Here is a 12,172-nt window from a genome sequence, read left to right on the forward strand (position 1 = left end):
AGTGTGGCTTTCAACAGTGGTAGGTGTCACTGCATCAGGGTATGCAAGGCAGGTACATCCCCATCTCAGGCTAGAAATAAGGTGGCGATTAGAATCATAGAATAGTTAGGGTTGGAAAGGACCTTAAGATCATCTAGTTCTAGCCCACCTGCCATGGGCAGGGACACATCACACTAAACCATGTCACCCAAGGCTCTGTCCAACCTGGCCTTGAACACCGCCAGGGATGGAGCATTTGCAACCTCCTTGGGCAACCTATTCCAGTGCCTCACCTCCCTTACAGTAAAGAATTTCTTCCTTATATCCAATCTAAACTTCCCCTGTTTAATTTTTAACCCATTACCCCTTGTCCTGTCACTACTATCCCTAATGAAGAGTCCCTCCCCAGCATCCTTATAGGCCCCCTTCAGATACTGGAAGGCTGCTATGAGGTCTCCATGCAGCCTTCTCTTCTCCAGGCTGAACAGCCCCAACTTTCTCAGCCTATCTTCATACAGGAGGTGCTCCAGTTCCCTTGAAAGTTCAGCACTTTCTGCTTCCAAAAAAAATATGCCCCGAAATCCTTCAAGGGACTGATATTGGTTTGCTGCATTACAATATGTTCTAAAGCTACTACTAAAATTGAATAGCATTAAAAAAAAAAAAAAAAAAAAAAGATGTATTAAAGTGTAATTTCTTCAGTGTAAATTCAAAGGAGAATCCAGCATTCATTACAGGATCCTACAGTGGGTATTGCTCCTGTACTCCAAGATATAGGCAGGGTAAATCTGGTGCTTCTCAAAGATGACAAAGATAGAAGGGTCTGTTGGGTCATCCACGCAGCTGTCATAAAGTCTGTTTGAATTGCTGTCTCTGAGTGGAGGGCGAAGGTGTTCGGGTTTTCCCTGAACAAAATCTCCCACAAGAACATTAGCTACAAACATGCTGTAGCAACCACTTTGAGAGGAACAGAACTTGTGAGAATAGCTGGCATCTCTGGCAAAGTAGCTTCCTAAGGACCAGAAAAAGACACAGGAAAGACAGTATGTGAACCGAGGAACAAACATCTGCTATCCGCACTTCGGCAGCCAGCAATTCAACAACCCCAGGTAGCTCTATACACATCATTGCCAGGTGGTCCCACATCAGCTTATTTTAAAGCATTGACTATCTCCAGACACATTTTGCTACCAACATCCCAGTTCCACCTGTGCAAGAGCTTTGCTGAAGAGCAGGTACCTGAGGCAAAGATGGCTGGTTTTAGCACCTCCCAAACCGGGATTGATGTGGATGCTGCCTGCAGCAATGCAGATGCATGCAGGTGAGACTGCCCTAATAGCAGAAGAGCAGGAGTCAGGGACACTCAGTCACCTCACACCCACTAACCTGGCTGGGGTCTGCAGCCTGTGCTGCTACAGCCCCTGAACCTAACACTTCCACACTCGTACCTTTCCCATACATTGTCCCGTGAGTCCCACACACCCTCCAGTCGAAGTTCTGCTCACAGATGGCAGGCATGTGGGACAGACTTGTCCCATGGAACAGGAGCCGCTCATCCACACACTCCAATTTGCTGAGCTTCTTCATCTGCTCCTTTTGCCTAGGGACAAAAAAAGAATGATGTGTTACCCTGGTTCAAATGAGGACAATTTCCCAACAAAACTCCTCCCACTTTGGGATCACGGAGGAACAGTGACATAAAGCACTCTCAGTGGGGTTACTGCCTGCTTTGCACTCTGTTGGTATCCTGCTGCATAGCTGGCTCCTTCTAGCAAAACAAAATGTTCTCAGCATCGTTATGGACTGTGTCACCCACAGTTTCATACCACATGAGAGCGTAAAGAGACAGACATCTCCTGACTGAACTGGTCAGTTCCCAGGTTATATAAATCCTGAATGCATAAATATGATTATAAAACTGTGCTGTATGACGCCACAGTGAAGATTGTATAATATTTACCACTATCTTTATCACATAAAAAGTCCTTCAAAAAAAAAACAAAACCAAAACCCAGCCAAACTCCTATGTGAAAGAGGCTAACAGAAAAAGAATAAATCTGAATTTTCACAGCTCAGAAATGGTGAAGGAAAATAACTTTGTTTTTTAATAACACTACTAAGGAGACACCCCTCCACATCCCCCCCCCCATGCTAGGTTACATGATAAAAGGCTCATTTCTACACACACAAAAGAACAGAAACAACCCAAAAAAAACTGATCAATAAAAAGAGGAGCACCAGTAACTCCCAGGGCTGCCCCAGGGACCACGGAGACACTCAGCACTGTGAGCTGTGGAAAGGGTGCAAAGCAGCTCACAGACATGAGGAGAGTACTGCCTATGAGAGTGTGAGGCTTGTTATGGGACAGAGGGAAAGAGTATTTGAGGATTGCACCGGACTTATAATGGCATGTTTAACAGAGAAACTGTAGGTGGGAGAAGGGAGGGACCAAGATGGTCTGAGGAGGAACAAACATGGGAAAATAGGTGGATAAGGGGGTACAAAGAGCTGGTTGTGTAAAAACAGGCAACTGTGTAGTCAGTAGGCTTGTTTGGCTATGCCCTGTGCCTGATCCATGCAGTCTACCCTATCTTCTCATTAAACTTCATTTCTAACTCTTACCTGGGTGATGGACTCTTCAGTCTGTGCACATGTGCATGTATGGGGGTCTGGGTGCAGCAACTGGAGTAGGGCCTTGGGTCACAAGACCATATGCCTACAGTGCCAGCACCTGCAGCAAGCGAGGGTGTGAGTGTCAGTGTGTGATCACTAGCCAACATAAGGCTGGACAGACAGAGAGGAGGGTCACTGGCCTGGAAGCCAGCTTTTGGAGCAGTCATAAGATGCTGGAGAGACCAGAAGGTCTGAGCTTGCTTACCAAAGGGACCAGGGGGTCCAGACCAACCACTGTAGACACCGTAAGTCCACAGAGTTCCATTTGCATACGGGTGCGTGTCTATGCAGAACATAACTGAAGACAAGAGGACCCAGGGGCCAGCACATGAGTAGGGTGAGTGTCTAAGACCAGTTCCTAGGATGGGATGGATGTCAGGGATGCATGCATGTATGTATGTTCCAGTAACAGGCTTTCATCCCAATTGGCCAGAGGAAGGGGACAGGATGAGACCATTGGTGCTATTTATGATTGAATAAGCGCCATGCTGTCTGTGTTAGGTTTTGTGGCCAGCTGTGTGCATGTTCATGTTTTGTGTGTATGTGTGTTTGCACCTACTGGGAACGTGCTAAGTCTCACTTCTAGCTGGACCTGGCAGACAGATACGTGGCAGTCTCACCTCTGCTGGGCTGCTGGATTTGGCAATGCCTAACGCAGATTATGGAGGACAACAGATCAGGAAATACCAGTCTTCTGCTACCATAAGGATAATGAAATAGAATAGATACAAACCACTGAAAAACTTGCCAAAGCGCTGGGTTCTGGATCCTCTGCAGTCTGTGGATAAAGGAATCCTTCATTGTCTTCTCAAACAGGTTCTTAATTTTACTGTATTCAAGGGAAGTGCAGCTGACCTCTATCAGCTAAAAATTTTAAAAACACCAAAAATAAGGAACTATTGACAGTAACAACTAGTCCTTCCAAAGGACTCATGAACCTCCTCAAGTGAGACAAAAAGCCCTATCATTAAAATCCCAAGCTGCTTCTGTCTTTCCAGTTAACCTTCCTCTCCCCACCTTCACCTTCACTCCCCATGTGGAAGCACAGGCACTAACTGAGGGAAATGAATGCAATCCCACATGAGCTTCCTGTGGTGGACATACCTCCATGTCTACATTATTTTTACTTCAGAGTAACCTAAAGGTGAAGTGCACAGCAATGTTCAGGCTGGAAAAGAGTATCAGTTTCACCTTGACACCCTAGCTCCTTCCCTATAGGGCTAAGCCATAGTTTTTACTACACCAAATGACATTTTGCTTCAAATCAATGGAGGAAATACTTCAATACCCCCTTAAGATGCAGTTTATCAGAGGATCAGGTGCCTTCAGAGAGTGCAAAGGACAAGATCAGTAAGGGCCAAAAGGGCCTTTCTTATCCTGTGTGGTATGTGTTGGGCGTCTCAGAGAGCCTCCCAGGAGACATGGCTCTATTCTGAATGTGAAACTGTCAGCCTTGTTTCACCTCATAGTTACTTGTTTTATAAGATCTGTTTAATAGTTGGGAACATCTCAATCGCCTTGGGTCACGTTCTCAGAAAAATGAGTACAGGATCTAGTTTGCCCTACAAATTGAGGAGCTGGAAAGACCTACCTTGAACCCAATATCGGGCAGTGCAGATTGGTCCCATTCTGGAGGACAAACAAAATGGGATAGAGTCATGTTTGAGCTGCAGAAAAGAAAAAGGAGCAAGTCAGTCCACTATACTCCTAACCAAATCCCCCTTCCAAAGGATGCAGCTGCTGGCTGTATATCAGCCCTAGCATATCCCCAGACTTTTCATTTTTGTTTTACTTTCCACATAACCATCATGCCTTTCTCAAGTCCAGTTTTCCACACACATCCTACTGGCACTAATGCATCTCTTGGCAGGTAGGAGAGCTTCAAATGAGAAGTAGCATGCCTCTAGCCAGGTGGTTTATACAACTGCTCCAGCTAGACCTGACATGTGCTGCTTGAACCTCTGCCGGGAAACGGAAGCATACGCCCTCTCCCTCCATGCAGCCACTCAGCTCTCAGTCACTGGCCAGACCTGTCCCCAGGACCAAGCATGTCAGGAGACTGCTGTGGATAGTTGTGCCCTGCAGGGACTACTGCACCAGTCATTGCTTAACAACTTCCAGCACTAACGCCCTCCTTTGCACATGCATGTTTTAACCCAGGCAATAGGAGCATTAGAATCCATTCAGGAGCTGCAGTTTGTTTTCTTTTTGAATCAACCACCCTTGGCTGAAGTAACCTTTAAATTGAACCCCTGGCTTCATGTTCACTGCCTGCTGGTGAGTTTCTAATGCAAAGATGGCTCTTTTTAGAATAAAGCAGTAGCACAATTAAGTTCTACACCAGACATGCTCAAATCCTGTCAACTTTCTTTAAAAACAGCCATAAGATAAGGTATCCCAAATAAGTGCATCCAGTTCACTTCATTAGAAGGATTTACTTCTGCATTTTTATTTTACCCTCAGCTTTGCAGGGGATAGATAGCATCTGTCTGCTCCATAGTTCTCAGGACTGGCAGTCCCTTGTTCCTACACTGTGCACAGTTTATTCAGTATTGTCAGAGCATAAATCAAGGAATAAAAATTCCTAGCACAGTTGTGTCAGCCCTATGTGTCCTGGCCTTGCACTCACAGAGAGAATAAACCTACTCAAGGGGTCTCTTACAGCTGCCAGAGACTGCCACCAAACATTCCTCCAGCAAGCTTCATGGAAGGGTTTCATAATTTACAAGTACTGTGACTGCAGAATTCGCCATTGAAAAGCGTCTGCAAAAGGTATTTACAAATTAAGAAGTCTAAAATTGAATTTTATGCAGGTAGGAGGAACTTCTCAACAGGAAGGTGCTGTCACCTAGAAGCATTATTAAATAATAACGAATGTATATTACCTTCCGTCTTGTCCATCTTGAGAAGGCAGAAATCTTGGCCGTCGGGCAACTTTCCTTTTAGTTTTATAGTGCAAGTTTATTTGGACCATGCCTTGAAAAAAAACCACAATGACTCAATAATTAGATACCTTTGTCCAGGGACACATACTCTGAAGTGTTTAGAGAAAAGGAGGTAGCCCTGAATATCACATCACAGTGCTCTGTACCACAGACACCCCACTCCACGCTTTGAAACCATTCCCATTTGTGCTGCTTCTGCTTGGAGCCCAGCAAGGTCAGCACCTGCTAACACAGGTCATGAAGCTCAAAAGCACCCAACCACCAGCTGCACCTGCACACCCATTCACATCCAGGCTGTTGGACAGAGAAAACTACATCTGATGTCAGGCCTACAGCAACAAAGAGCTTTCAGTAGGGTGGAAGCCATAAATCTAGCTGTCCTGGCAGTGCGGGATTGTTACTGGTGCTAAGAGGAAAGTCTGTCCTCTCTTCTTGGTCCTGTAACAATACCACAGAGCGCATGCTGTGTGACATGGCTAATTATCCATTGTTTCCTCCTTTAAACACCACTCCACTCATGCCAGGAAACAGATTTAAAGCTTGGAAAGCTAACAGGGATTTTAAGATGGGTGAATAAATGAGAAACAGAAAAGCATTTTTTATTTTCCTTTTTCACTCTCTGTGCAACCAGCCCTAAATTTTCCTTTGCTGCACTGCGTGCTCTCTCTGACTAGCTTGCAAGACATCTACCATAGGCTGACTTCTTTACCATTTGACTTTTCGGTGCATTATTTTTTTTTTGCCTTTTCTCATTTCTCCTCTTTAGTTGTATAAACCCAGATGCTAAGTCAGACATCACAAAGTGTTTACTCTCAGCTCTTCTTCTGAAAACATGATATTGTCAGACATGCTTTTCTGACTACAGATGCACAAGTTTAGAAGCTTGAGCATTTCAAAATTGCAGAGATGTACATACTGGTCAAGTTCTGCTTGGAGAAAACTTACAGGAGGAAAAAGACCTGTTCAAAGAAACCCAGACATGCAGATGAATCCTCTGCATGAAGAAGGCTACCTTAGAGACAATTACACTGTGTAACGAACTTAAAACAAGGAGATACTTTACCATTAAAGTTTAATATATATGCTTGAGAACCAGCCTTGAATAACACAAAGCCTTCCTGGTCATCTTGGAATTCCCTCTCTAGAACTTCAGATGTTACCGTGGCACAGCAGTGATCTGGATGCTATAGAAAAAAACAAAGAAATTATACCTGTTAGAAACCAGCCTTTCATTTAGGTGACACAAATAACAGTGTTTCCCCAGCCTTTGTCACAGAATGCCATTTTGAACTAAGCCTCTAAGGCTTCACACATCTTGTTCTTCAGTGACAGATGGGTACCCCACAGAGATCTGCTGCTTGTAACACCACCAACAAAGCAGCCTTCAGCCTGCATGGTCATCTTCAGCTAAAAGATGTCTGTCATCTCTCAAAACACACCCACTTTCAAAGCCAGTCCTTTGAAAGCTTTCACAGAATAGCAGTACTGCTTTGTGGGACAATTAATAAGGCAAATCCACCAGTGCACAGAGCAGCAATGCAAGGGCACCCAGCGGCATGTGTGGAACACCAGCGGCAGAGCAATGTGCCCCAAATAACTCTCTAAGGATGGCTTAACAAGAGATTTTTGTCATCAACAGGAGATGGATCTCACCTTTTTCCCATATTCAATCCACTTCCCAGAATTATCGAGCCAGTACCAGGCATACTCCATTTTGGGAGCAGATGGATGAGCCAGAAGACCCCACAGGCTCAGAACAGCTGATCGTTGCCTGGCTGCTTGCTTGGCCCTAGCATCAGAAGAGAAACCCAGATTAAAATACGGGTCTTTTCCAAAGCTGTCGAACTATTTGTTATCCCTGATCTGATCGAAGTCTAGTCACTTCTCAGGAGACCCTTCCAGCTAGGAAGCGCAGATTTGGCCCAGAACCAAGGACGTGAAGTTTGTACATTTATGGGGCATGGTAAGCAGCACAGAAATTACCCTGACTTCTGTGGCTTGGACCTGAGTCACTGTTTTTCTCTAAAATACATCTTTCTAAAATACACATTGGAAGAAAATACAACTTGACACAATAAACTCAGCTCATTACATGAAGGCCGATGGTGCCACCTGGCTAAGGGGTAAGATTTAGCTTCTAGGCAGTGTGTGATCAGCTGCAGAAGTCAGAGTGCCTTCAGAAGGCACTGATAACATCCTTTAATGTTCAGGGAAGCAAAGCAGCCACTCATAGGTACAGTGTGCCCAAGTGCTGGCAGTGTGGGCTGCAGGAGTGGTCTCAGTGAGAAGAGACCAAGAGGTGCTGGACAGCCAGCTAAACAGACACGCTGCAGGACACAGCTGAGACCATTAGCAGGGGAGCATTCTCAAAGGCACCACCAGTTGTCTTCTGCCCTGGAGACACAGCACCTACAAAGAAAAGAAGCTGAGACAGGTAGCCACCAATAATTCAAATTCAGAGGGTTTTACTTTGCTTTCTGATGGGCTCAAGTCTCCTTTGAATGTCCAAGTTTGGACCTAGACAACATTTTTCTAGGCATCTCATCATTTCTCTGCTCCTACAACATTCCTCTATTGAGGAGCATATACACACAAATGAGAGCTCCCACCTGCATGCCATGGAGTTTGCAAATGTCTGTGGCTGAGCCACTTAGAGCTGCCTGAAGAATTTGAGCACAGTATTCAAACTGAAACTAAATGATCATTTATCCTGCTCTAGTACACCCTTCATTCTTTGGCAGGGGTCACAGGTATTCAGTGCAAGCCAGTCAGATGAATCATTACAGGAGGCGCTTTACAGAGCTGGTTGCAGTACTAAGGTCCACAAAGGCTTGGCAGCCCTGGACTGCCCGAACAAATTGCAAGGAAGCCTTTGCTTGCTTTGCTTGCTCCAGCACTGTCTTCAGACCATGGTTGCTCTTTGTACGCAGTAACACCCGCCAGGCCTGTTCCTAAAAAAATGCTCCCAATGCATTTTCTCTCAAATCCCATTGCAGGAGGCTCAGGAGATCCAGCACTCCTCAGAGACTTTTTTGGATGTGGCTGTCCTTTTACTCCCTTCTGCATAGCAGTGTGCTGCTGCTGCCACAGCACAAGAATTTGAAGTTTGTGGATTTGAAGGGTGAGATTTGACAGGAGTGGAGGTGAAATGGAAAGGAGAGCACAGGAGTGGGGTGGGCTAAGGTCTCCAGGCAGCTTTTCTGCACTGCTTCCCCCACCCCGTTCCCTCTCTCCCTATTCCATAGACTCCTGCCAGCTCCCCTGCCAAGACGCAGGGCTCCCAGTTTGCCCTGACATCAACTTTCAAAAATGTCTTTCTGTGTCCTACTTTCACTTTCACTTGTTCGGTTTCTGTTCCTTGCAGGGATTTTCCACACACCAACTAACCCCAACTAGAAAGAAACAGAATTAAAACACTTCATAAAGCAGATAGATAGAAATATTTCTCTAGCAAGGCAGGGAGTGGTCCTTCACCTTCTGCAGAATCACATAATCATAGAATCAGCCAGGTTGGAAAAGACCTCTAAGATCATTAAGTCCAATCATTACCCCAGGACTGCCAAGCCCACCACTAAACCATGTCACTGAAGGCCTCATCTACACAGATTTTGAACACTTCCAGGGACAGTGATTCCACCACTGCCCTGGGCAGCCTGTTCTAATGCCTGAACACCCTCTCTGTGAATTAATTTTTCCTAATATCCCATCTAAACTCCCCTGGTGCAGCTTGAGGCTATTGCCTCTTGTCCTATCACTTGTTACTTGGGAGAATGGCCCAATATATAAAAAGCAACTTCATGCCACATTTTCTCGTGTATGTTTCTCCCTTATGTAGAAGAAAGGACGAATTAATGAAGATACAAACACAGCCTACGGTATGACTGACTGCAAGCAGGTATCCTTCTAGAAGGCATTAAAGCCAAGCCCACAAATAATGGAATCCACAACTTTTTTCTTCCCCCTTCCCTCCCAGTACAGCGGTACCCCAGGAAAGCCCGACACACGCTGCCTCCCCAGCTCCCCTACTCACAGTCCCACTTGCCAAGCTGCTCAGTCACCACCCTGGGAGCCAAAGGCATCAGCCATGAGCTCACCAGTCAGAAGAGCCTCTGAACCTTTGCACCACACGTGAAAAGTCCCCCTGGTGCAATCTGACCTTCAGAAATAAAATACAACTGGTCTGCAAGAGCTTCCCGTGAACTCCCAACTGCATGTGTCTGTACCTCGCTGTCTCTCTCGGCGTCTCTCTGCAGGACGTCACGGATGCCTCTGCACTAGCCACTGACCTTCAGGAAAGGGAGCTGAGTAATGCTTCCGGTTATTGCGCCACATGCATGCACATCTGCCAGGCATGAGCAGACTGCCCAGGCACAGCTGATGTTTTTGACAGGTGCATTAGTAAAATCAACATCCCTACAAACCAGCCTAGCTTATCCCTGTGAAATGACATAGTTTACCCCTGTTTGGTTCCTGACGTCACACACCAGGACCTACCTTGAGCCAATTCCTTCCAGTGGCTGGGGATATTCAGGACCATCTCCTTTCAAGATTCCTGCTGGGAGCAGCTTCTGCTGAAGATCATTCTTTGACAGCCAAAAGCTGGAGTTACCTTTCAATGCGAACCCCAAATTTCAATGCAGAACGTGGGTGCATCTCTTTACATACTCTCCCTGTTGGTTATCTCACTGTCTGGGGGTGCTGAAATATGCAGCACAGCATGGAGCAACCCAAACCAGTGCAGAGCAAGCAGAGAGCCCAGCAGGGCAGGCTGTCAGCCCCCACAGAGCTCTGTACCATCCCTAGTATTTGTATTTCTTTACCTTGAAGGCTGAGCCTCTGCCCTGTTCTTCCTGCACGGAAATCAGAGAAATGTTAGCTTATCAGTTTGACCTCCAGCCTTTCAGTCTAAAAAGTTGACTGTTACCCAGGAAAGCTGTGAAGCATAAAGCTTAACAACAGGTCAAGGAGTACTAACTACGTAAACTTGCTCAGATGCAAGTTATTTATTCTCCCTTGGTTACACAACCTATATTCAGCTGAACTGCCCAGAACATTTTTATTTCCTGATGATCAGTCAGTGATCAGGTCAGACCAGATCAGTGGTGGCTGAAACACATATATCTCTATTTTAGTTTCTGGAAAGGCTGCACTCTGAGTGCATTTTATAGACACAATATTAAAACCCACCCCCCAGCCCCCCCCAAAAAAAACCCAAACAAACAAAAAAAGCCACAAATGCGATTAAGAAGTTGAACTTTGTTTCTTCCCCATCTGGCCTTTCTTGACTGGCTTTTGACCTCCCATATAGTTTCTGGCTCTCAGCTACAAAATTGCACAACCTTTTATGCTTCCCTTTGACTGATGAGATTTATAGGATCAAGTCCCACAGGTTTACTTTAGCATATGTGAATTCTGTAGTAAAATAGTCTCCTGAACTGAAGCCAAGAGCTTCAGCAGGCATGAGATACCAGCTCTAGGAAAAACATTCTGGCTTGGTAGAAAATGTTTACATGGCTTTTCTGGCAGCAGCACACCATCCTCTCTAAACACACACAGCTTGCTGCAAACTGGATACGAGCTCACTGTGAACTGATAATTCCTGAGCACCGTGCGTTTTAGTTTTGTCACTTTCAACTGCAATGTCACCTGCAGAGCTGCTGAACCTCTGATTTCTAACTGTGGTACTACATCTGTCTGCATTTCCAGTACCTGACAGATGTTAGAGCAGACATCCTACACATAGCCCTGCAAGATTATATTCCTGCATAGTCAGCAGAGGCACCCTAGTGTTGTTTCTTTGCATACATCAGATGATTTATCATGTATAAAATAACCATTGTCCGATGGGCAGGATTACTTATTTCTCCTCTCAGGAATTTCAATTCTTATTTCCTTTTCCTCTTTGGAGGAAATGGACAAGAAAAGGGATGCTTCCCTGCTTCACCCTTTCCATGTGTTTATCTGCAGACACACAGAAGCTCTGTTGCAATTTTGGACTGCTCCAAGGTTTGATGCGTATGAGTACTGATGCTACAGTGTGGGCACACTGTGCTCTCAGGGGTCCTGCAGCACAGGACCAGGCTAATAGCACCTCATGCTTCTATCTCAAGATGTGGAATATCCCCCCAGCCGTACCTAAGGGGGTGGACTCAGTCTATGTTTGGGTGATGGGGCTCACCTGGTCATTTGCAGGTTGGTCTTTTGCAGGTTGGTTCCCCAGCCACCCACAGCAGAGCCTGGTCATTGTGATGCTGTGGGAAGGTGTGCCAGGGGCTCCAGCTTCAGCAAAGTCCAGTGCAAGGGGGAAGCAACCCATGTCTGGGAGCCTGAAAACATTTCCATCTCTCTTTTGAAACCACATTATCATTTAAAGCTGTAGGTTGTGATGGTTTTCCCAGTAAGACTGGATTTCCTGTTGGACAACATCTAGCAGCTTCTAAATTCAACTGCAGGAGGGGAGGGGAGAAATGAGCAACAAGCCCTGCAACCACAGTGCTGCTATCCCAGCTTAACTCAGCAAAGGAACAGGAAGCAGTCATAACAAGAAAAATTATTCTCAATTGCTTTGAAAAAAA

At 45.6% G+C, this 12,172-nt stretch overlaps 1 protein-coding gene across 3 annotated transcripts; it reads right to left on the reverse strand.

Annotated features, from left to right (window-relative positions):
• Positions 1-657: 657 nt before the first annotated feature.
• On the reverse strand, positions 658-10,663 carry LOC130605270 (protein mono-ADP-ribosyltransferase PARP12-like). Of its 3 annotated transcripts, XM_057420623.1 has the most exons (10): positions 10,418-10,663; positions 10,092-10,206; positions 9,628-9,753; positions 7,251-7,386; positions 6,661-6,781; positions 5,538-5,628; positions 4,244-4,319; positions 3,386-3,516; positions 1,428-1,579; positions 658-991 (listed from the first exon to the last, which is right to left on the reverse strand). In XM_057420623.1, the coding sequence occupies exons 4-10, from the start codon at positions 7,308-7,310 to the stop codon at positions 711-713; spliced, it is 912 nt and encodes a 303-aa protein (XP_057276606.1). In that variant the 5' UTR covers positions 7,311-7,386; positions 9,628-9,753; positions 10,092-10,206; positions 10,418-10,663; the 3' UTR covers positions 658-710. The 3 variants fall into 3 exon arrangements, with proteins under 3 accessions (XP_057276606.1, XP_057276604.1, XP_057276605.1); XM_057420621.1 differs by having other exon boundaries at positions 10,092-10,663; XM_057420622.1 differs by having other exon boundaries at positions 9,628-9,738; positions 10,078-10,663.
• Between the last annotated feature and the right edge of the window lie 1,509 nt (positions 10,664-12,172).

Source organism: Pezoporus wallicus, unplaced genomic scaffold, assembly GCF_028554395.1.
Source record: "Pezoporus wallicus isolate ANWC-B61680 ecotype Strahan unplaced genomic scaffold, APGP_CSIRO_Pwel_v1 contig_2871, whole genome shotgun sequence".
Taxonomy (NCBI): domain Eukaryota; kingdom Metazoa; phylum Chordata; class Aves; order Psittaciformes; family Psittacidae; genus Pezoporus; species Pezoporus wallicus.

Excerpts from the sequence above, each read along its gene's own strand:
- LOC130605270 (XM_057420623.1), bottom strand. The coding sequence starts at position 7,310 with ATGGAGTATGCCTGGTACTGGCTCGATAATTCTGGGAAGTGGATTGAA. Across the intron at positions 6,782-7,250 it reads GGATTGAATATGGGAAAAAG|CATCCAGATCACTGCTGTGC; the intron begins GTGAGATCCATC and ends TTTTTTCTATAG. Across the intron at positions 4,320-5,537 it reads CAAGATGGACAAGACGGAAG|CTCAAACATGACTCTATCCC; the intron begins GTAATATACATT and ends TCTTTTCTGCAG.